Source organism: Phasianus colchicus, chromosome 6, assembly GCF_987193195.1.
Source record: "Phasianus colchicus chromosome 6, bPhaCol1.hap1.1, whole genome shotgun sequence".
In the NCBI taxonomy this organism is placed as follows: Eukaryota; Metazoa; Chordata; class Aves; order Galliformes; family Phasianidae; genus Phasianus; species Phasianus colchicus.
In genome coordinates, this window is record NC_143441.1 from 40,122,403 (window position 1) to 40,147,444 (window position 25,042).

Consider the following 25,042-nt stretch of genomic DNA (forward strand, 5'->3'; position numbering starts at 1 on the left):
AGTTGTCAGTTTATCTGTTGTTTTATGCATCTTATGAACTTTACACCATTCTGATGTCTGCCTGAGAATGGCCAGACATGATTCATATCGCATAGTGCTCCAACAAAATCTGACAGATATAGAGCTTCTAACACCTGCCTTCAGGGATGAATCTTAATGTACTTTCTCGGCCCAACGCTATAAAACTTACAGTTCCAAACCTTAAAAATGTAATAAGATTAAAACACACACACGCATATATACTTAAGGATGTATGCATGCAGTAAACAGTGGAAGTTGTTCCTTGTATAAATTGTTCAGAATGTGTGCATGTTTTATTTAAAATATAAACAAACTGAATCTGTCACCTCCTAGAACTAGGCAGTTTCTTCACAGAAAGTACTAACATTTGTCTTACGTAAAAATTAAAAGTGAAAGGTGATGCTCTATTGGGATTTGGTAGCTAAGTGCATTTGTTTAGCTGTATGACCAAAAGTGACAAATAAAAACAGATGGCATTTAGGAATCTGACAAATATAAACCGAGCACAGGTCAAATTTTCAAAAGCACATAAACCTATTACTAAAATTTGATCTGGGCTTCAAAGTTTCATTGGTATTTTAGAAAATTTGATGTATCCCACACATGCTCAGTGAACTGAAGAAAACCACAAGCACCCCCAATACTGTCTCCCCAGACTGATTTAATGCTCTGTCATCATCACAAAATGAAACACTCAGCTGTCTCCTCCCTTCCATTAGGGAAATGTGTACCTTTTTCATCTAATAGATCAAGCCACACAGTGTGACAATATCTATCCATTCAGACCACAGCTCTGGGCACCCCCCCGCTTGCTGACCAATTAACTGGAACAGCCTGCTCCAAGCCTTTAAATCCTTTGAAAGCAAGCCTTGCCTCTTCTGAAAATAGGAAAACCTAAGAGTTAGGTTACCACAACATTTTTTTGAAATTTTTATCTTCGCCACATCATGTTCGAGATGAGCCTTTGCAAAAAAAAAAAAAAAAAAAAAAAAAAAAAAGACACACAAGGGATGGGATTCTGGTTACAGTTGGACATCACACTTCAGACAAGCTCCATCACTGTCAGCAGACTTACAAGAGTTACAACTCTTCCGTAGCAGTCAATGTGTCCTAGCATGTGACCTACAGTGCTGTGTAAGTCTCATGTGGGATCTTGGCATGCCAGTCTTGATTGAGCTGCTCAAGCACAGGCAGCTTTAGGCACCTGACAGCCCTCAGACACCCTGCCAGACCCCTAGCTGCCAGACAGGAGGGCTCTTGTAGGCCCTTGTCACATCTGCCAGCCCTATGCTGACATCTCATAGACACTGAGATAAGTCAAATGACAAAAGACAACTGTGTGCACGAGAATCCCACTCTGAGCTTTCTATGGAGAAGTCTAAATCAAAACGTCTTCACCAAACTGAGCCCCAAGCAAATTGTGCTTTCTATGCTAACAGAGATCCTGTTAACAAAAGAACGGAATAAAAGGGTAACACGGACAGGCAGATCTATTTTCTTCAAAAAACCCACAAGTACAGACCAAGGGTACTGTTTGGGGAGTCAAACTGATCCAATGAACTCTCTTCAACAGCCAGTAACAGCTGCACCAGTAGTTCACTGATTCACGTAAAGGCCTGAATTGTACCTCAGCTTCACTCTTTTTTTTATGACTAGTACTACTGATTTGTACACCACAACTCTCGCCTGCATTCAGTCCAGTGGAAAGGAAAACAAGCATACAATCAAAAAGAAAATGCAAATAGGAGCAATCTGTGAAAAAGTAACAGTTTTTTAAATAAGCAAACAAGTTTTGCTTTTTTTTTTTTTTTTTTTTTTTTTTTTTTTACTGATTGCTTTTTACTTTAAGAGGGGAAAAATGGACAAGAAAACTGCAACGCTATTCAGGTGAAGATATGCTCCTCTACAATTTCCCAGTTTCATCAACATCCAACAGGATTTTTTTTTTTTTTAATTTATATTGACAAAGGATTCAGCCTTAAACACCAAACCTATTTCAAATTTAAACTTTGTTTTTGCACACGCGCTTCTAAAATACAAAAATATATGCTACATTGTTCTGTATTCCAGAGGAAAAGCAGGTCTGAAGGAGACCTGTGGTAGCTGACTTGATCTCTCTGCAGATAGCAAATCCAATTTGTACTTCTGTTTTAATTGCCCTGTAGCAGAAAATATACCCTCTAGTATTTGTCTTCTGAATGGAAAAAGCAAAGGAAATGCACAATTTTCAAGATATTACTAAACTCTAGCACTTCATTTTAAATTTCAGTGGTCAGTGTTGCCAAATATCTGAACAATGGCTGACACCAATTTGAGGGAAAAAATGCTTTAGACAAGTAAAATATTAATGCACGAAATCTGACAGTATAGCAAAGACATAACCTGATGAGCTCATAAAACTGAATTACCTGGTGACAACCGGGGACGCTGGCCTTCCTCTTACTGACTGCTATGATGTGTGCTGGTGAACTTATCTAGGTTTGGACCATGAACATTACTTCACTCCCCACAAGTGCAGACTTCAGTGCCCCCAGTTTCATTGTTAACAAAATATTCTCATGTATCTGTTTATTGGCTATTTAATGCGCTTGAACTCATAAATAACATCATTTGCATCCTAACATTAAGATTCTCCCATGCATGGTTCAATGAAGAATACTTACTCCTATTCAAGTGGAAGTGAACTGATTGTTGAAGTGTTATCCAAATAATTACATTCACATCTACCAGGAATTTTTTTAGAATTATTTCCTACAATTGCTTATAAATTGTGTTAATACACAGTATTAAAAATCAGAGTCTAACGTGTTATACATTTTCCTGCTAATTATAACCAAAATATTCAGTAACCCTCTAATAGCATTTACAAGGGGTGACTCAAAGGTGAGACTTACAAGATTTCTATCTGTACTGACATCCAAAACGTGCTCATTCTTCTTCTCTGAATTTGCTGTGTCAAGTCTAAACCAGTATTCTTTCAATATAACAAAAATATAGGTATTCCAATTAATTTTTAAGTATTGTTTAAAGTACAGCTCAGCTTTTGTTCTTCAAGACATAATATACTTAACTCAAAGAAACAAACCACCAAAAAATTACGTAGATACATTCTTGAAAGGAACACAGCTAGTAGCTGAATATTACTCTATTCCTTGTTCAATTGTAATAGCTTTTATATAAAAACATATTTTGAGACTTAAGTTGAATTTAATGCCGTATTATTTTTTATGTAGAGTCCCCTCCTTGCCTGCACCCGTATGCATGGCGTGCCTTAAGTTATCCATTAGCATGCACCAAATTAAGTGCACACTCGGGACGTGTCCATGCAGACTACGGTAGGAAAAACTGAAGTGATTATGTGAACACACTGAAGCACAGACAACAACCTGGAATTTGCTCTGTACTTCAGCCTTAATCAGCAGTGCTCCTGCTATTGAAGTCCACTATCTGGAGAAGTGTTCAACCAGAGTGCTTCAGGCTTGCAATGTGGATATCTATATTAAACTGTCTTCACCAAACAGTATTCCATGACACAATAAAAATGCATATGTCTGAAGTTTCAGATCAGCTAATTTTGAGGATTTCTTTGAACGTAATATGGGCTTAACAACGATAACAATGCTTAGTGTTTATATAACTCTCTCCATCTTGAAAGAGTTTTGCAAAAATTGCTGATCAATTTTGCAGTGTTTAAATGAAATGGAACTTTCAAAAAAATACAGAAGCTATCCCAAGAAGTTTCTTAAACCCCTCTTGCTGAAGTGTTAATACTGAATGCCATCAACGTGATGCCGTTCTTTTGATACTCAAATTATAATGTTCAGTGAAGTATAAACTATCCTCACGCATTTGTGTGGCATTCAATTCAAAAGCTAATGATAACTGCTTCAAATGACAATATTATTAGTTGCAGAACTTCCTATAATTGTTCAACAAGCTTTTCATTGCAAGCTAATCCAGTAATGACAGACATACCCATTGTATAGCAATTCCTATGCATTTGAGATTGTGGTCACAGAAGTAGAAAGCTTTTGCTCAGCTGTCCCCAGCAGACATCCCTTTTTCAAAACCTGTGAGTGGGATTCAGCTTTCAGATGAGGGGAACTGGCATTTTAGACACCCACATATAGTTGTCAGCATGTTTTGTTCTCCGGGTAGACCTGGCCTACATTCCATCAGCAGGCCACTGCCTGGGGAGCCTACAGGGCTGTTCAGCCAGCAGGGAAATGTGCCTGCATTCACAAACACCAAATCCTTCAACTCTAACAAAGGCATCAAGTGCACACCCTCTGCTGTAAAGGGTAGTTAGCCAGATAGCTCATATCAACTGTATTACTCTGCAAGACAAATCTTTTGAGCCAAATGCTCACATCAGTTCTGTGGAAACAAAACTTCTTCCAGCACTGGAAAACTCACATCAGTGATGATAGCAGAGGTGTTGCAGGATTTGTCATATGATTTGTTTAGATCCTTTGAAATTTGGCTACTCTTAACTGACAAGCACAGTATGGGAGGGGTATTCACAGGTAGTACGTTACAGTTGTTGCACTGGCAGCAATGTCCTCCCCTAAGAGCTGAAACAAAGTTGGCTGCAGCCTCTGGTGTGCAATTGCTTGGTCAATTCAATTAATCATCCTGCTGCTGCCAGGACTCGGTGATTGCCCAAGTGATTATCCACAACATAGTCTTTTCCACTGAGGCTCGCTGATTTACAAAATCAGTATTGAACGCTCGCAATTCCACATATGTGGGGCGGCTGACAATGCTTATTAAGGATAGAAACAGCATTGTGTAAGAACAGAAGCTAAATGACAAGCCATCCACCACTGACAGTTCTCAGTTGTTTTGCCATCAGACTGGCATTCCTCTCTATGATGGATTAAGAACCAAGAAAAACAACGCATTTATAATGCCAGTCAGCTTGTTCAAGTTAGTCGGATGGGATGACAGCATTTGGTCCAGTTTTTGCCAGATATTGTTTCTAATAAAGAGGTCAGAAGGTGCATTGGCCAGTAGCCAGATCTTGTCAGACATGTCCCTTCCTCCTCTGCTAGAGAAAAATACCTCGTGGGCACAGCATGCCAGCAATAAGCCAGGTCTCACTGCTCCTCCTCCCTCTCCCCCCAGATGCCTTCAGGGCTTAACGGTCCTTTTCCTAATTTTTGACAATCAAGTCAATATGGGAGCTTGTTCTGTTCTATAATTTTCCATTGACCTTTGTCTGGATCCAAGCAAAATTTTTCTGACAACTGCTCTTCTAATGGGTACCTTGATTATAGGCATTATTTTGATTTCCCTCTGAACCTGCTTATGACACTTAGCTTTTCTTACCATTATTAGAGCTAGTCAGTTATCCCACTTGTAACAATCTCTCAGCAAAAACATCTGGATTCTTAGGGAAATCATTCTCAAAGAACACTGTGGGCAATGAGTGATCACAGGCAACAACAAGCTACCCAATTGTGGGTAATATGCAAACAAGAAAGACATTTCTTCTTCCTCCTGTGCCCTCCCACTTTATTCAGAACTTGAATACAAAGAAAGTAAAAAAACCTGATAATTAAGTATTTTAAAATAGGAAAGCTTAAGAACAACCCTTTTCAAATTAATAAATAAACACCTCAACCATATCTCCTGTACATACATGTGTATCCAGTTGGCTAAGATATGGATGCCATCCATGAACACAGAGGAACACACACAAATGTGGTCAGCTTGCTATGGACTATCACAAAAAAAATACAAGGACAAAAATCAGAAAGGCCAAAGCATAATGTGAAATAGAAGTAGCAGGGAGCTTAAAAGATACAAGTTATTGTGTAATTGTATTAGCAAGTGATGGAAGAGGAAGGAAAAGGTTTCTTCCCTGCTCAGTACTGAGGGAATGAAATTAACAAATGATGCTGAGGCTTGAGGCTTGATTTGTTAGTTTTTCCCTTCATATGTCTTCACTAAATGGTTCATTGCAACCAGGTGGCTGGTTAAGCTAGTTGAACTTCATCCTGCACACACCACTGTCTTAGGTAGTCTCAGACATTTTTCAGTAATCGTGAGAAACTGTTGAGGACAGCTGAAGTACTGCAAGACCAGAAAAAGTCAAACATCCCCTGGAGGAGCAAAAGAATTATTGACTCATCAGTTTAACGTCAGCCCACTGAGAAACTTTGAATCAAACTATTGGTAAGCACTGAGGAGATAATGGGACAAGCAATAGCCACCACAAATTTATCAAGAACAGATGTGGTCAAGCCAATCTGATTTCCTTCAGTAAAAGGCCTTGTGAATAGGGGAGAAACAGTAGTAGATATCAGGCTATGAAAAACAGCAACAGAAAGATGCATTAAGTTGAACAGGTCAGTTCCTATAGAGCATCTAGAGAGGAGTAGCTCTTAGCAGGAGGATGGATTGAGACATCTTCTGCATAGATCCCTCTCTGAGTTTACTCAGTATTTTCATTATTAATTAGGACCCTTCTGAATCCACACAAAATCCAAATGAAGGAAAAACAGAGGAAAAGATTGAAACTTCAAATGCTCTTGAAGGACAGAGCAAAATTCAAAATGCAAATTTATTTTAATAACAGGAAATAGAAAGTAATTTACACAGAATAATTAAGTATATAAAAAGAAAGGTAAAAACCTGGGAGCTGTTTTGTAAGAATGGATCTGAAAATTTTAGTGAGTGACAGATACTCCTGAATCAGCAGTGTCAAACTGCTGTGGAAGAGGCAGCAGAGACATAACAGCACTCTCCTAATACATAAGGGAGAAAACAATATCGTGTTTTCTATATGTAATGCAAATATTATGTATTTAAGTTGCAGCAAGAATGACAAAGACTAGATGCTGTGGGCTGGGGAATATCCTAATTAAAAAGATAGTAGAACAGATTGCCACAGGAAGTTTTCAAGTATGTCATCATAAACTAAAGGGGAAAAAAAAACCAACAACATTCCCCCCTCCCCGCCCCCAAACCTAAAATCCTAGATGAAATAGACATCTTGCAGGAAATGCATACATTGGAGATCCTACCTTGCATGAAAGCAACATGAGCTCTCCTCCAGCTACCAAGGGCTGCTCTGAAAGTAACGCCTCCTATTTTATTATGATGGCCCTTAAAGTGAGAGGTGAATATTGATGGTGTGGCAGTAGAGGTTGAGCCTTCCCACTGATATTCCATTCCATTTTGTCACTGTGCAAGAAATGGCAGCAGAGAGGCAGTCTAACACAATAGCATCTAATACGTGCCCACTTACATTCATGAAAAACATGCTGAAAGATTATGAAAATCAAACAGTGGATGTGCACAGTGAGGCAGTGGATAGTGCATTTCAGCTGCAGCCACAGCAGGTCACCTCTAACGTTACAGATTTTTATGAGCACATGATACTGTTGGTCACTACTGGTAAAAATGCATAGCTAATGGTAGTGACTAAGTTGAAAAAAAAATAATATTTTGTAACTGAGAATTTACTCTATGAACTAGTGCTACCGTGCTCTTCATATCTATTGTAGTTTCCAGATAAATAAACAGGAGGCATTATTTCAGGAACAACCTATGTATAATTCTGCACTTGTATAACATGAGGGAAAGCACAATCGCAACAGCAGAACAGCAAAGTCCTAGGTTACAGCAAATGAGAATTTGCCCAAATAGAACAGCTGTAGGCACAGAAATACAGGAAAGAAGCTGCTTACCTTACCATGAGAATACCTCAAGTAAACAGAGATCACAAGTGAGATACCCTTACTTCCACAGCCAACCCTTAAATGAGGGTGGAAGGGGTGGATCCTGGCTGCAACCTTTCCGGTCACTCAGGTGTACTGCATACAGCTGATCTCCCTTGGGCTAGCACTGCCTTCCCACCAGGTGCTCAATCACTGCTTCAAGCCATGACTTCGTAATTCTGCTACAACTTTTACAGAAATTTTATACACATACATTTTCCATGTAGTGTTTGTACAAGAACAGAGAAATATAACATGGACTAGATTAAAAAAAAAAAAATCCACCAACTTTGAAATTAAAAAAAATACATCAGAAATACACAAAATCAGACTGTCTTAATTTTCTTTCTCCTCCAACAATCACAGCTTATCTGCCAGTTAGAAAATGTGATAGTAACAAGTGTCTCCCTGCAGTTCCCCCCTTCCTCAAATTCCACATGCAGAAGAGACCCCTGAGAATTTCAAAAACCTTTAATGAGCTACAACTCAGGAGGGCTGTAGTAGGGAGAAAAAATAAAAGTGATTATTATAAGTGCTCTAATAAATTGAGAAAAGCATGCTCATTTTTATAAGGACTCATATTTAAGAAGGCTGATACAAATGAAGATGTAAAGAAGTAAAAAAATGCAAGAGATAAAGTAAATATTATATTAATAAGCAGATGAAATGCAAACAGACATTGGAAACCAAGTGACACTGATGAAAATAAAGGTGTCACTAGAATCTTTTTTTCTAACCTGGTGGAGTCTCCTATGTACCTCACCTCTACCTGTCCTTATCTTGATTCCTCCCTTGTCTTTTCAAAGAGAAGACCCCACCCTGCAGAATGCATCAAGCCTGCTTCCTTGGATCTTAGAGTAAGTAAGCAAAAATCCTGGCTTTTTTTTGATGCACATACACACACAAAATCTGTAAATTACCCCTTCCATGGAGCTTTAGACTACATAGCTGATAGTCTGCAGCACTTTGGGGTGGAGAGTATACCTGCTGTGTTTTTTGTTCCACCAGAACCAAATGTATCAGGTACATAGGCAGGATTGCAGGTCCTCCCATCCCCAAATCAAACACTACAAAGACTACAATTTTCTGCCATAATTTTCATGTCTGATCCTGGGGTCAGCAGCCCCAGCAATGGAGGATCACTCAGATGAGCAAACAGAGCTGTTATCCTGCTGGGAAGCAGGTTGCATCAAATAACATCATTGCTGCCTGTAAGAAAAGCAAATTTCTTTTGGTTTCCAAAACTGGGCAGATGAACTGATATGAGACAGATCCCCAGTCATTAGATTAATGTAGCTCTAATCTTCTATCAGCCCTTTTGGTGGACTTAAGTACTACTGAAGGAGATAAAAAGATTCAACAATTGCTAAAACACCTGAGAGAGTTCATGCTTCAAACTGTCCTCACTCTAAGAGCACTGTCTTCCTTTCTTATAGGGGCTTTGTTGGGCCGTTACTTTCCCTGCAGCATTTTTCCAACTGGAGAACTAATCAGCAAACAGCACTGCTGGCTAGCATCTGAATTCTGTAGTTGGATGTGTAAGGAACAGCTGTTCTCATATGTGCAAAACACTAATGGAAACAACATACTGTATATAAATGCTACCATATATCATAGCACATATCAAATCAGTCATTCACAGATACTGCAGGCAGTAACTAGAGGTCTGGTTACAATACTGTCATCAGTCAGTTTTGCTGAACCTATCTAGCATCATCCTCCTCCAGCTGGCACAGTAACATAAGCGACTATGAAATTCTGCCATTAGCTCAATTACAGGTCCATTATTCTGTGTTCCTGGTGCTATGTATGAAACAACCAAATTTTAAAGTTGGAAAATGAAACAGTGGGAAGTGACAAAAAATCACAATGAAAAACCTTACAACAAAGTAAGAGATTTATGAATCTCATACACTGAAGTTGAAAGAAAAAATAACGAAACAACCACCAATAGAGAATATAACTTGTAGATGCTCAGGACCAAAAATTAACACCCACAACACCTCTCAGAGTTTGTTTCTAAAACCCTGCTGGCTTGCAGTACTGACTGACAGCATACGTCTACAGCACGGCCGGACACCGAACCAGGTTTGCTATAACCCATTAAGAGGAGCAAACTAGTAACTGGTTACAAAAGACAGGGTCCAGCTGTGGTGTGCAGGCGGGACCTGTCTGCCTGTTGTGAATACACCATTGGTGTCTTTCTGATTAGTCAAATAATTGCTGCTTTATCTAAAAATTAGAACAAAGAGAGCTTTTAGTGCAGCTTACTGTTAGACTCCTGCAGTGCCATTGGGAAAATCTGATGGGTTTTCAGTTCTGTTCCACTCAGCACTAACAGGAGCAGCCATATTCAGTAAGTTTGTAATTATGCTACTACAATTTTCATTCTCAAATAAGTATTCGCTACAGCCGCTCTAGTGCTAACAGTGTGATTTATGGAACATCAGAGGACAGGCTGTTGCCCTGTCCTGAAATCTTGGCATGGAGAAGTAGAACACTGCAAATTAGTGCTCTTATTAAAACTGCTATTTCTAACAGAGTGCTGAACCTGTATCTGCAGGACACCTTCACCGAATTTGTAACTCAAGAACATTATAGAGACCAAGAAAATATGGCAAGGGACTTGGCCAGTTCTTGTCAGTACAGCGCCTGAATTTCTGTGGAAGAATAACAGAGAAAATACAGTTGTAGTGTGATGTCTTATAATCTTAATTCATATATTTACAAAATGCAGTTAAAGAATGAGAGGAGTTTTGTTTAAAAAACACCTCAGCAACTATTATTCCACTCAAACTTCAATTTACATATCTCCAGAAGTCCACATTTTTATGAAGCGCAACTGATGGCAAATATTTTTCCTAAGTTCAGTATTCTCACGCTTTACTTCTGTGTTCTTTTACAAAAAAAGAAAAAAAAAAGAAAAAAAAAAATTGCTATTCATTTGTTTTCATATCCTGCACCTCATCCCTTATGTAAAAAACAACTGCCAAAAAATGCTACAAATCTCAGTGAAATTGGAATATCCCTTGACAGGCAGACCCCATCTCAAAATAAGTGAGAATGAGAAACACATTGCTCTTATTTTCTGATTCACAGAGGGATTGTTTTCTCTCCTCTCTTATGGGCTGGGCAGGGGGTGGAAGTTTTATCAGAAAAGATTTTAAGCTAGTCACTTTAGAAAATATTTATATTCTGAATGTTTGCAGTAATTATGGATTTAGAGGGAATATTTCTTGAGAGAGCTGTTAAGTGGCAGCAAAATACAGCAGCAGCAAGTCTAAAGCTGAACCTTCACTTTATTTTAAAGACAGATAACACTTGGGTTATATATAAAGCAAAAATTATCTCCATATCACAGTATGTTGTCTTTTTTTTTTTTTTCTTTTCCCCTAGAAGTAAAATGAAACAGCTTCATGAAAATATTTTGCTTAAAGCGAGAAAGTTGGGGTTTTCCAACAAAAATATTATGGTCTCTCTGGGAAATCTGGAAAGACACCAAGAGTGTCCTGCTGCTCAGCCCCCCACTCCATCTGATACTTTAACAGTTCCAGATGGCCTTTACTACAGGATGACCTCTTCTCTATTCTTTTATGATGACCTCTGGGTCACAAATTATCTATAGGATGCTGCTGTCATTCTGTAAGACACCATTATATTCTTTCATCTAGAGAATAAAGATGCTTAACATTAAAACTCATCTTTGTTAGGCTGACCTTCCAATGATGATCAAAACAGACAGTTATTCCAATCAATGTCACTGCAGGAAAAAATATGCTTCATTTTTTGTGACACTGACATTACGAAATAAAGGCATTGTTTTAAATCAGATCACTTTCGTAATTGTACTTGGCTGGAGAGTATAGCACAGCATATTATGTTCATTTAAAATATCAAAAATATGGCTGTAATGGTTTTGATGAGCTATGCTGATGAAAGGGATGTGGTGTGTCATTTTCTTTTTCAAGTTAACGATGTGACTTATAGGATGTAACAAAACTTTTTACACAGCATCTATTAATTATTTGTCTTTCTCTATCATCATAAATGGAGCACACTGACCTTGCATAGGAAAATATAATAAATAGTCCCAATGTACTAAATAAAGTAATAAGGTTAATTTCTTTCCCGCTGTCAGTAAATTCATGTTAGCAGTCTCTCGTCAGCTTGACATCAATTAATGATTTTAATTCCAGACTCTTGTCACAGTACTCACCACCCTTTCGTCTAATTAAAATGGATGATGCATGATGAAGGGAAAACACAAGACTTCTGTTCTTGTTGTAACATTTCTATTCATTAGTATATTTTTACAACAAAAGGCTTGTGGCTTTAATGGCACTAGAGAAAGATGAAGAGAAGTTTATTATATGTTGGAGATAAAGACTCTAACACCCTTAGGAAACATATAATACAGGAAACATTTTATGAAATGACCAAAGCCTTCAGGAAAAAATATCGGTGTTATATTAGTTGCTAATGAACATACAGAATGTTTCACTCCAAGTTTAGGAAAAATCATTACATGAAAAACACACATCAGAATCATACTTTTGTTTATGTTAGCACCAAAATATGTTGTAAACCTAATCACTGATCTATAAAAGTAACAGTAAAAGTGCCATTGCGTAGACAAACGCCTAACCCACCTCTCCAAACAGCATCTCTGAGAGACACAGATCCTTAGACATTCTTCCCACATTTTTACCATATTCTCCTGAAACTGTAAGAGCACCACATCCTACTTCCAACTATTATAATCTTCTCCCCAGTTCCTGTTCTAAAATAGTTTTCACGTTTGATTGCAAGGCATTAAGATACACTTTGCCATACAAAAGCCTGTTGAGGTTCCCAGCCAGAAGTATCATTAGGGAGCCTGCTCCTGGTTCCTCAGCTCTGGGCACCCTGGCATGTCTCATCAGGAGCTCCCCTCCTGGCTCTGCAGCTGCAGCCAGCAGGTGGGACTCCCACGGCACCACTGATGTCAGCGGTGATGACATTTGCACAGAACAACGAGAAAAATAACAGCAGAATTATGTAAATGTAGTTCCCTTCATAACCTACAGGAACAAAAGGTTATGTTTCCCAAAACGTAAAGGGGAAAACTACAAAGAAATGGTTTTATTTTGCAGATGGTAACTACAACTACATGTGAATGCATGAAACATAGTGCTGCTTTGCTCTGTGTTAATCTTCCTCCAACAAGGCTAGCAAAGACTGGAAGTTTACAGTCTCTGTTTTAGTGAGAAGGAAGATACACCCTGTGACTCACTGGCACTGACTGCTCTGTCATCCTCTCAGCATTTCTGAAGCTTCTGTCAGTGCTTCCAGCAAATAGAGCTATTTAATTCTCTTCCAAAATGTTTCTCCTTATCGCCTCACTACTGATCCTCACAAAACAGGTGTTTAAACACCAGATTTTGCATCAATTTCTGTGGAAGCAGAGGAAGAATACAAAACTAGGATTAAAATACCTATGTATGGTAACAGAGATTTATAGAACATGAGTAAAGCTCTTAAGTCAGTGTATTAACCAAACAGAAAATATCCTATAGGCTGTTCTTACCAGAGGAAGAATTGACTCTAGAGGCAGATTAAAGAATCAGCACTATTCACCCATAGCTGGGATCACATACTCCGAACCATAAGATTACACTAGAATTGCTGCTTTCACTTTTTAAGTGGTGAACCATGCTGGATACAGCTGAACGTGTGGAAAACTTCACAAAGAAGCACATTTATTTTGTTCTTCTGCTATCCTCTACCTGACTACAAAAAGTAAAATTGGGCTGGAGAGTGTTTCTGTTGCTAGAAAACGCCCAGGGCTGACGACAGGCGCAGGAGGCATGGGCTGTGCCATGCGGGCAACCAGAACAGCACATGTCAGAGTTCAGGAGAGGCAGGACTGGCAAAGGTTTTTGATCTGCTAAAGATTTTTGTTGCACTGAAGATAGAGAAGAAAACATATGCAAAGCAAAATCCAAGGGTGAAAGAAGTATCAGAACCTGCTGTTCGAAAGATGTCTCACCAGCATGAGTCACCAACCAAAACAAGACAAAACTGAGTAGTGGGTTTCTGAACACTTCTGTCTTCCAATCTCCTAAGAAAGAAACTGTATTGTCTTGAAGGAGTCAGAAAACATTCCTGGGCAATCTGTGGAATATCCCATGGTCACATTGGTTAGTGAGAAAACCCTGACCCTGGAGGTTCTCAAAGATCAGAGTTTATACAGTGAAAAAGTCTGTGGGTTTCCAAGGGCTTAGATCCCTTGGACAATCTATATGGTGAAAAGAAGGTGACAATCCATATGAAAACTAATTGGGTTGTAACTCTAATGCTGGTTGGTCATTGACAAAAGTTTCAGAACCTGATTTTAAGTCTCCCTATACAGAAATGGCTGTGTGAGACTACAAGTAGAATGAAGTATCTATGAAAACTCAAGATACTTCATGCGTCTCCAGACTGTAAAATTCAAGACATTACTCTGAGGAGGACAGGCCAGCCACAGATTCATCAGGAAACCAGAAGTGGCAGACCACCTCCTGTAATAAAAGCATCCAGGGCTGTTCTCCCAGTCTTACCAATCCAATATAGCATCTCAATCATATTCAGTTTTAGCAGTCCAGAGGTGCAGCACGACAAAGAGGGGCTCCTACTTAGCATTTATATAAAATGGCTATGATTTGGCACAAGAATAGAGGTAACTGAATTCATAGCTTATCCAAATTCCTCAAGACTCTGCAGTTCATTGTTTTTTAGGAACCACAAAGCCAAGTTCAGAAAATCTATTACTTCATTTTTATTTTTATTTTTTGTTGGTGTCCATGCTGGACAGAAGAAATCCTTTCCAAGAGCACATCAACTGAATCTGCAGAACAGTGCTTGGCAGATATTCAAGCATTATGGAAGTAGACTTCCTTTTCTAGAGTAAATCTGTGTTAAAGAATAGTGATACACGGACAACCTCCAACACTTTTCAATGAACCAGTAGTATGAACTTCTAAGATTTTACAAGTAGCAAGCATCTTAGAGCAAATTTGGAAAGCCTAGTGAGTGTTCTTCACAGATGTCACTTCTCATTTTTCCAGTATTCTATTTTATTGAAAGCTGTCTCTGTTTTTATCTAGATAATTTCCTTCTCTCTTTAAAATTCTCTCTTTTTTTAAATTGTCAGTAAATACATACCATACATAGAAGAGATTTGCTCCTTAAGACATTATTACTAATAATATATTTACACAAGGCAATTTTACTAATTTTAATCACAGTAAATTGAAGAACATTAATTTGCTTATTTTTCTCATAATCAATATGAACACGTTTTTATGACTAAAGAAGACACTACTGCAAGCACAGTACTATTAAAATTATCAAGTCAAAGCATAATAATTTTATAAAATTGTGGGCATGATTGATTTTTTAATTGACCATTCACTTGTTCTCTGACCCTCTAAGGATTTTTCTTCCAAGCCTCTCAAACACAGTAAATTCATTAAATCCAGTCTATTTCCCCAAAGTATTGCATCATTATAGAGGTATATAGCATCAAATACCAAGTAAAACAGAGCAACTGAATTACACCACTAAAAACACGGAGGGAGAAAAACCCACAGAAAACAAAGTTAAAATAGCAGCCATTACGAACCAACACTTGTTTAGACAGTAATATTTCACTGTCTAATCATAAGCATTTTGAGGGATTGTTCAGTTAATTTGCGAGAGTATTATCCATGAATAGCTTGTGTTTAACAGCATTTTTTTTACAGGATCAGAAGGAAACTCTCTGCAATCTAACTGCACAAATATTTAAGGTCTCTATGGATCAAATCAACATCTGAATTTTTCAGAAACATAAGGAAGAACCTCACACATTTGGTTGCTATTTTATTATCTTTTATTAGTTGTACATGCTACTATCCCCAAAGAACTTGCATTCCCTTATAGACATAACACAAAGGAGAGCAAATACACAGTTAGGGAAGGAAAATAACAGGAGGAGGACCTATGTTATGATAACATCAAGCTGTTATGAAGTTCTGGCACATGCATTTTCTGCAGGTTCAGTGAAGACATAAAATTGCTTTAAAACAAACAAGGTGTGAGATTTCAGGAAAGATTCAAAATGGTTAGCAGAACTCAATGGACAGGGATTAGGAATTTGCTCCATGCATGGGGAACTATACAAATAATTTCATAATTCTACCTTGTTACCCAGCGTGACTATTGCAACCTCTCTTATATCATCACATGGACAGTCTATACTCTCACCATTCTTACTGAGAGAGACAGAGAGACACAGAGAGACAGAGAAAGAAGAATGAAGAGAGAAAAAAACATTACTAATTCAAAATAACTAGCTCACTCTTCCTTCTTTGCATAAATGTACGTGGCTGATTAGCTGGGGACCTACTGCTGCTAACAAGCCCCAAGTGCTTGGCAATCTTAGGTTCAGCAGAGTGCATTAAACCAGAGATCAGCACTATGAACAGCAGTATGAACTATATGGATATCCCTTCTCTAGCCCTGAGCTGCCTGGAGCTATTGAGGCAGCTTTCAGTGTCTCTGCACTCTCGATATAAGCTTATGCAGAAATTAAGTAGTCTGTCCGTGGGTTAAGAAAAGTTGATTGCACAAACACACTTATCTCCAAAGTCAATTATTTCCTTCATTTCCAGTATTTCCCTTTACAATTTAAGCTGAAAGCCTATTACTCTAAAAAACAGGTTTTGTGACCTGTTTCATTTTTTGATAAAAGAGCGAAAATAAAAAAACAATCTGACAAGTAAAAAACAACCAAATACTGTGATCCAGCCACCCTCTACTGTCAAAATGGATGGAGAAAGACATGAATAACTTTCTACATACATTTATACGAGTATATTTGTTAAAGAGCAAAAAAAATTCCCATAATGGAATCCAAACAGATGGTCACACATGATAACAAGTCTACAGTTTAACAAATTGATCTTCAGTAACTTGTAGCGTACAGCCTGTCTTAACTGCAATGCAAATCCCTCAGCCCTTAAAACAACTGAAAGCTAACTGTTATACACTGAACTGAGGAAACTACACAAGAGATACTATAATGATGATACCATCATCTGCACATTTCTGTTCTTACCTACTGAAGACAAAGTTGCAAAGAGATGATGGTAGAAGGGACTATTATGACTAACTAGTTACACTTCCCGTACAAGGACAACAACAACTTTATTTCATACTTCCTGCTATGGCAGAGTGATTTTTAGATAAATCATCTCAACTCATTGTTCACTTTCACTGCTAAACATGCCTGAATCCAGACAGCATTCAAGCTCTGTAGTCCTTTAATGTTTGTCTCCTCATTGACGAGCTTTCTTTTCAAAGAGGACTTCTCTCCTCCAAACACATCCCTCAATACTAGTTAAAGATCCCCAAGATTTTAGCTAAATTTATACGAGATATTAGCCTAGGCCCACACATAACTTGGGCTACAAGAGACAGGATGAAAAGTAGACTAGAAATATTGAGAAGAGCATATAAGCATATATTAAATAGGTTTTAATGTTAAGGGAAGCTGACAAGGAAAAATAGAGGTACTCACCACTCATTTTTACAATTAGCAGTTTAATATACATATCATTCCATAAACAGACTGCATGACATAAATAGACTGAACTCCAGTGACCAATACACCGATAATTATAACTCTTAGGTGTTTCTAAATATATTAGTGAAAAACCTAGATATGCAAGACTTTGATGAAAAATACAAAACATACTTCACTTTATATAAATATTTGCTTTCTGAAAAATCAGTTTTCAATAAAATCAATTATAGAAAGTATAAAGAAACCATTTCATATTATTAATTGAGTCTCCTCAATATAGAAAGGAGCTCTGGACCTACAAAAAGACGCTTATTGCAGCCAATGTCCGAAATACTAAATGCCAAAATAAATCCAGCTTTGTCTTGTTATTTAAAGTATATAAACATATCAACATTTGGGAATTTCATCAGCGAAAATTGAACTTCACTTATTTAGTTTAAAAAACAAACTCTCTCTATCAAGGTTTAAGCAAATACTGAAGTCTACCTCTCCTGTTCTTGCTTCATTCGTATTCTCTCCTCTTCTGAAGTAAGAGCTTCCTGCACTTTTATTTTACCAGTTTTCTCACTCTTGTCATCTTTGCGATGTTTGCCAAACCTGTTAATAACACACAAAAAAAGAATCTAACTTGTGAAATGAACACAACTGTATTTTCCTTTTCCTATGACAAAAAGAATCCTTGCTGCTTGAAAACCAGCAAGGGATAATGCAAAGACCTCAGAATCACAATATGTAATACTTTCAGGCTGTTTTTGTTGGTGAGCTTTTTTTGTTGTTTGTTCTGGTTTTTCTTGTGTTTGTGTTTTTTGTGTAGGTTGTTCTGCTTTTTTTTTTTTTTTCTTCACTCCTCTTAGAAGCTTATAGAATTCCTCCCTAAAGAACACAACAAAATAAGAAAGGGATAGCGTCTCATTCCTTGTTTCTGACAGGGCTGCTGTTCTCGAATACATGGTCAAGCAATGTTTCAGAAATTACTCAACACTCTCACTGCCAAAGAATGCAAATAAAGTTTACATTAAGTGGAGGCTTTCACAAATGAACCGCAAAAGACAGACAGCCGTTATGTCCAACAACTGCCCAATAAGCAGCACCACCGCCCACAACCTCCCCACAAAAGCAGTTTCAGCACGTAGTGGACAACATCCAAAATAGAAATTTATTCTTTTCCACCACTAGGGGTTTAAAGGTTTTTTAGACATTGTTCTCCCCGAAGAGTGTTCCGTGCAATGAGCGAGAGCAGAGGGCTGGCGCTGGCCTGGCTGTCCCAGAGGGAAGATGTTGCCAGCTCAGTGTTGGCCCTCCTCACATCTCTTACCCCTCTACAGGCTACATTTCAAGTAGTTTAGGTTTCTTCCATATTTGAACATTCCATTGCGTTTTTTTAGACTTTCAGGCAGAGCACGGTCTGACATTCGAGATATTTAGCTATTATTAAGACAAAATTTTGTGTATTTGTTAGGCATTCCAGATCAAGTTTGAAAGGAGTGATTTTTGTACAAAGAAATCCAGAGTCTAAACATAGCTTTAGACTAGATGACCATTTTCTGTCTCTTAAAGGCTGGAAGGATAACACATATCTGTTACACGGTATCTTCTTATAATACTTACCTATTAAACATGGCATCATTTATCACACTAAACGCAGCAAGAATTTTACTTCGTGAACTGACAGTTGTGGCACTTTACAGACAAAAGCCCACAGCAAAAGACAAAAGCAAACACTGAAATATGCAATGTCCAGCAACGGTGCAGACACCTAGATTGCTCACAATCAGTGAAACAAAACACAGAGTTTTAAAACTTTCTTCTGGCCCCTGAAAATACACTGTTTATAATATTTAGAACGCACCAGGCATTTATAGCATTTTCCTTCTTGTTCCTGTTCATACCAGTACAAAACCATTGTGTAGGCTGAAGACATACTGTACAGTGAGGGAATCCGCAGAAAGATTCATTTCTGATCACCCAGTGAAGAGAGAGCATTATACTGAGTAACCACGTATGTGGATCTTAGAACAGCTGCTAAAACAACAACAACAAAAACAACCAACAAATGTGCAGTGCAGGAGCATGTACACAAACTGTAAAGTGCATGGCTGTTTTCCACAGTTCCAGACTGCTCGCTTCCAAAGTAATTCAGGAATATGAAAACTAAAATTGTTCATTAATAATTACCAGAAAAATGAAAGGCAGAGGACATGATAGGGTTAAGAAACATAAAATACCACAAAAAGTAAAATCTCTGGTTTTATGATGTGTTATACATAAAACTGTCATACTTAAATTCAGTGACTAGAAATACCACCACGTATCTTTAAAACACCTATCTATTTATTAAAGGGTAGTCAAAGCTATTATACAAAACAGTTACAGATATGACAAAAGAGATTCCAGTCAACTTCTGGATGTCTTACACTATACAAAAAAGAATAGTTAATTTAAAATAGCCTTAAATCTTGTAGCCAAGAGAGGAGTAAAACCTTGGCAGAAAAACTGCGGAACAGAGCCGTTTTACCCTGATGCACAAGGAGTGCTGGGGTGGTTGGGCTTTGAGTGACAGAAGATGCGGGGCTGTGGGAGATGCACAACATATGTAGTGTTGTGGCACAGCATCTCTGGGATGATCGTGTTTGCTTCTCCCTGCTGCCCTTCCTTGCTTCATTCAAATGTCAGGTAAACTAAAAGAACCAACTTCTGGAATAGCCAGTGCATTTTTGAAAATGAGCTAGTGGTTTAAAAAAAAAAAAAAAAGTGAAATCGGATCTCTGTTACTATCTATCAGATTTGGGCAGCAAAACAGCATTTCTATCACCAAAAATTCAAGTAATTGTATGAGCAGAAATTTATTGAAATCAATATCCTATAAAAAAAATAAAGTACACAAGATATTTCTAATAATCCTTGAAAGCAGTGATTGTGGGCCAAGCACTTCTCACATTAACACATAATGCAAACCTAGCAAGAATTGATGGTTTGAGTTTCCAGATGCAACTGTCCAGGTCCAGAACAAGCCACACGCATGCTGTGCTTCAACAGAGGCAGAGGGTTCAGTTTGCTTTCGCTTGTGAGCAAGCTGTGGCAACATCCCTTCTTCTCTTTCAGGACACGTTCTGATCATCTTTTGCTCTTGGGGACATTCCCAATAGAGCTTCAAGAAAACGTTGCTGGTTGTTTTCCAGGTATTTCAAAGGGTGGCCATATTTCATCACTCTGGCAGGAGACTTTCCAGTGCCAATCTCTGACAAGCTCTGTGGTCATCCCAGCAGTGGACAGCCTGGCAGAATATGAACCGCAGTGGTCTTGGAAAGTTGCCTTCTCTGGACTTTGTCACCCGCAGAAGTGATATATCTGCCATAATCACCACTGCCTGTAATAAGTTCAGCAACATTAACTGCACTGTCCCTACCCTTGGACCCGGAGCAATCAATGCCATCCTCCCCCCTCCCTGATTGTGGCTCCATTTCTTTAACATCATCACCTGCACAGGTTGTTCTCCATCACACTCAGAGCTGCAGAATGGTTTTGGAAGCACGCTGCCCTAAGCAATTCTGACTCTAAGCATATCTGCAGACTTTTAGCAAGACCTCTGTGCAAAAATATTTTACCAAGTTTAAAATTTTTCTTTTCCACTGAGATCGCATGTCTCACATCTCTGTTAAGCTTCAGCTTACAAAAGAAGTAACAGACAAACAAACAAAACAATTTCCCAGGCTCCAGCAACACTTCAGAAAGGTGTTTAAAAGAACTGTGAAGATACATACATACACATATACATGTACCCAGCTCCAACCTTTTATTTCTGTAAACAGTCCCTGCTCCCATTGACACTCAGAGCTTTTGCTAAGATTGCTCTTACTAACAGTAAGTGTGCTTGATATTTACTTCTACTAAAAGTGTTTTCTCCATGAAGTACAATGTATATCCATAATGAAGCCCACAGCCCAAATCAGCATCCTTCTTCACCAAATTTATAACAGATGACATTTATAAATTATTTACCATCCACGCTTGAGCCAAGTTCTTAACTACAGAAAAGCAACATACAGAAATGCTAAGGCACACAATTAAAGCAAGCTGCTTAGCACTGCTAAGCACTGAAATGTACAGCATTCAGTGTACTCTGGTGATTAGAATGGTGTGATGCTATTCAAAATCACCAGTTCTTTCAGTTTCCTCATGTTTTCTACTCCGATTTATAAATATCAGACAAAGCAGGACACTTAGAAGCCAGAATAATTTAGATGTCTGAAATGCAAGCAATCTATGCAATATCCTTTCAAGCACACAAATGCATATCTTACAGTCACCCTATGTCCTCACAGCCCATAATGAAACCCTGCCCTTCTGCTCTGCTCTGGCACTCGTGTAGCTCTGTGAATCAAACAAAGAAAAGCGTGGGCCAGCTCCCCAGATTTACTCCTGGCATTTAAACACCTCAATTTGAATGCACTGGCCCAGGGAAAAGATCTGGTTTACCTATGTAAAAGTTTCACCTTATTCAGTGTGAAAGTGGCATATGCTGTGACTTGTCCTATGAAACATTAATGTGAGTGACACATTCCCTGCAACCCACCAGTTCTTGCTTCATTGGAAAGCAAGGCCATTTCCTTATGGCTTATGTACTCAAAATGAAGGGAAAATGAAATTGGGATGAACACCCCGTATATGATCCAGGGAAACTTAGGAATTTTACTGCTTCCAGTAGTATTTCTTCTGTAATATGTATCTTGAATGTCCTGGCACACCTGTATAACAACTTCCCCATGAAGCAACTGCTCACTTCACGATAACAACCAGAGTCTGGAAACTCACAGACTGCGGTTGCTAACAATATCTCCATTGTAAAACAGCAAACACACCCATTTGTCCTGTGTCAGGGAGACGTCAGACTTCTGCAAGAACATGGCCTCTCTATGCACACAGCTGGGTAGTACGTGCCTGAGCACCTGGCAGTGTTCAGGCGCTTGTCTGAACCTGTGTTGCTCTCATTCTCATTGCTGTAAGGCTGGCTGCTATGATTCTTGCAGCAGTTCTTATATATGCAACTGAAATGACTTTTTCTTTTAGTGAACAGCAGGACTGCGCTGCTCAGGACCAGTGCAGAAACAATGCTTCATGCATTAGTGAAAAGGAGGACAGCATTTAAAAAAAAAAAAGGCATGAACTGCTGTCAGAATTAATCAAACAAAACAGTTCAAAAAAAAAAGGAGCATCTGTGACACTGATATACAGACAATCCTGAGAACCAAATTTCAAGTTCCTGTCATTTTCTGCCAAAAACTATAGAGAAATACAGAAGCCCTTCCTTAAATCAGTGCACAGGATACCCAGGCACAGACACAAGTCATCCCATGGTGCACATGCTACTGTTTCACATATCTGTGACAAAAGAAGTCCTGATGCTGAAGCTTGAGCTACACCAAAATGTGGAGCACCTGCTGACACAGCAGCATAGCACTCACCTGCAGCCACCACTTCCCGCAGTCTGAATTCTTGGAAGCAGAGCATAGAACATTATTACTTATTGTGGAAAATAAAGATCAGAATGAAAATGTACTTCAAGCTCCAATTAATTTTTAAAATTATCTATTGATAAATACATTATTTGATAGACATGGCTTAATATATCCTTCAGGGCACAAATGTGTGTGGTTAAGTAATAGTCTTCTTATAATAGTCACAATAATTATAAATATAGTAACAACATATCACTTATTAACTGATTTATTCAGTTCTCTCTTCTAAACCTTGCTTACAGCACAGCTAAACAAAGATTAGCTGTAAAAAATAATAACTAAAACATAGTTTAATTTTATTCCGTAACTGAATAAGCAAGAAGTTCCAGAAAAATCTTCTACGACTAATTGAAATACAGGCCGTAAATTAAAAATACCCTGTCTATCCAAGAGTGTGAGAAATTGATGAAAGAGAGCAGCTGAAATCTTGTTCACTCTAATTGCCAAGATACTCCAGGGTTCTACTTAATTTATAGCTTCTTAATTCTCCTTTTACATTAAGGGTTAGAGAAAGTTTCAAGATAAGTGTAAATGCTCAAAGTCATATTCCAGATCCACAGACTTTTTAATCCTCAAATTCAGCCAACAATAGCAATGATAATAAGTGAAGAAATTAGAAATAAGAGAGGGCCATTTTTAAAAAGTATGATCTCTAGAATATAATAGTCAAGTCATATTAGAGGAGAGGTCTATCCTCAGGCCCTGTGACACCAGCCTGTTGTATCATTGATAATAAAAAGACGAGAACACAGACCTAAATGCTCGAAGCTTGACCCTAGAATAGGAAATCCCATGAACTTTGTGGATAATCTAGTCAAATCCAAAAGCATACCCAGACCTCTCCGTCAGGCCCTAGCTGCCTTAATTTCAAGCTTGCTTGCTGCAATGACTGTCACCAGTGACGATGTGGCCTCACCCAACTCCTACTGCACTCAGCAGAAAGACTTTGATGAGCAAGTGCCTCCAGTGGCTTTGGGTCAATGCATCAGAGTGACTGAACATTGCAAAGCTACCCAGAGCAGGAAGCTGCTTGTGGTGCAGCAGAACATGTAATGAACAAGCTCAAGCTACATCAAGATGCCACATATAAAAAATATTTTCAATATATATAAAGTATACACATGGATAATATACTTGTAAACAATTATTCCTAAATAAATACATAGATTGAAGAAATGAAGGAAGGAGGATGTATAGATGGTAGCAACAGAAATTCCACATATACAACTTTTCGCACAAATAGCTTCAGTTTATAAGAATATATACCATCATCCTGCATGTAACAAAAAATAATGTGCATAAAATCTGCTAAATGGATTTTACTCCGATGCGTTACTGATGAGATCATTGCCGTCTGCCAAATCATCCACGTATTTCATTAGAATACAGAGCTATAGAAGAGACATGCATTAGTTGATTAATGAGAAAAACACAAAAAATTACTGAGACAGAAGTTCAGCAGCATTATGTTCTGCAATAGAAAAAAAAAACTACCATTAAAAATTAACAAATGGTGAGCGTCTTCAGCTAGTCTATCAGTTCTGTCTTCAGCGCATGTTCTTTTCCCCACTGTATTCACACACACACACAACCTAACACTACTCACAGGATTTTGCAATGACTTCTGTAATCTTTTTCACCATTCTGCGTCAGCCAAATCATAAGATTTATATTGCAAAAGATTATTGTGACACACATACACATTCTGTTGCTAAAATAGAATTTAATAAGCATAAACAGTTCAACATAACACACAAACAAAAATCTCCCTGACTAGTGATGACTTGAGTTTTTACGAGCCTTACTCCAGAAGCTAAATTGTGCAAACGCTATTTCAAAAATAGCCTTTTAAGTGCAAATGTTTACATATTCACAGTTTATTTCTATAAATAGCCAGTTTTCTCAGCTAATCGAAGCAGTGGATAAAAGCACACATGTTAGGAGGGAGGACAGAAGATGCTGGAATGACACAGCAGCATCACTGTCCCAAGAGGATACAGACACGCTGATGTAAGGAGTGAGGAATCTGGATAAAAGAGCTAGTGAGCATAGTTGAAGTGAACCTTTAATTCTCCACAGGTTTCCTTGCTGATGTTAAACCTCATCAAAGAGCAGTTCTCCTGGTGCAACAGTCAGCAGAAACTCCCTGCCAGAAGAGTTCCTGCACAACTCAGGTTCCAGTATCAGGA

General features: G+C 38.2%; 1 protein-coding gene and 1 long non-coding RNA gene across 17 annotated transcripts in view; both read right to left on the reverse strand.

Moving 5' to 3' along the window:
• The window catches only part of PARD3 (par-3 family cell polarity regulator), a 429,965-nt gene that overhangs the window by 100,953 nt on the left and 303,970 nt on the right, over window positions 1–25,042 (reverse strand). For 13 of the 16 annotated variants that reach the window (XM_031616028.2, XM_031616026.2, XM_031616025.2 and 10 more), the window contains one exon: window positions 17,824–17,934. The exons of the other annotated variants lie outside the window; for them this stretch is intronic. In XM_031616028.2, coding sequence (XP_031471888.2) covers window positions 17,824–17,934 — 111 coding nt within the window. The remainder of the gene's footprint in view (window positions 1–17,823; window positions 17,935–25,042) is intronic. 16 annotated transcript variants of the gene reach the window in all.
• Window positions 4,430–7,985, reverse strand: LOC116244386 (uncharacterized). The gene is made up of 3 exons (XR_004170181.2): window positions 7,719–7,985; window positions 7,053–7,212; window positions 4,430–6,128 (listed from the first exon to the last, which is right to left on the reverse strand). It is a non-coding gene; the product is annotated as an uncharacterized LOC116244386 (long non-coding RNA).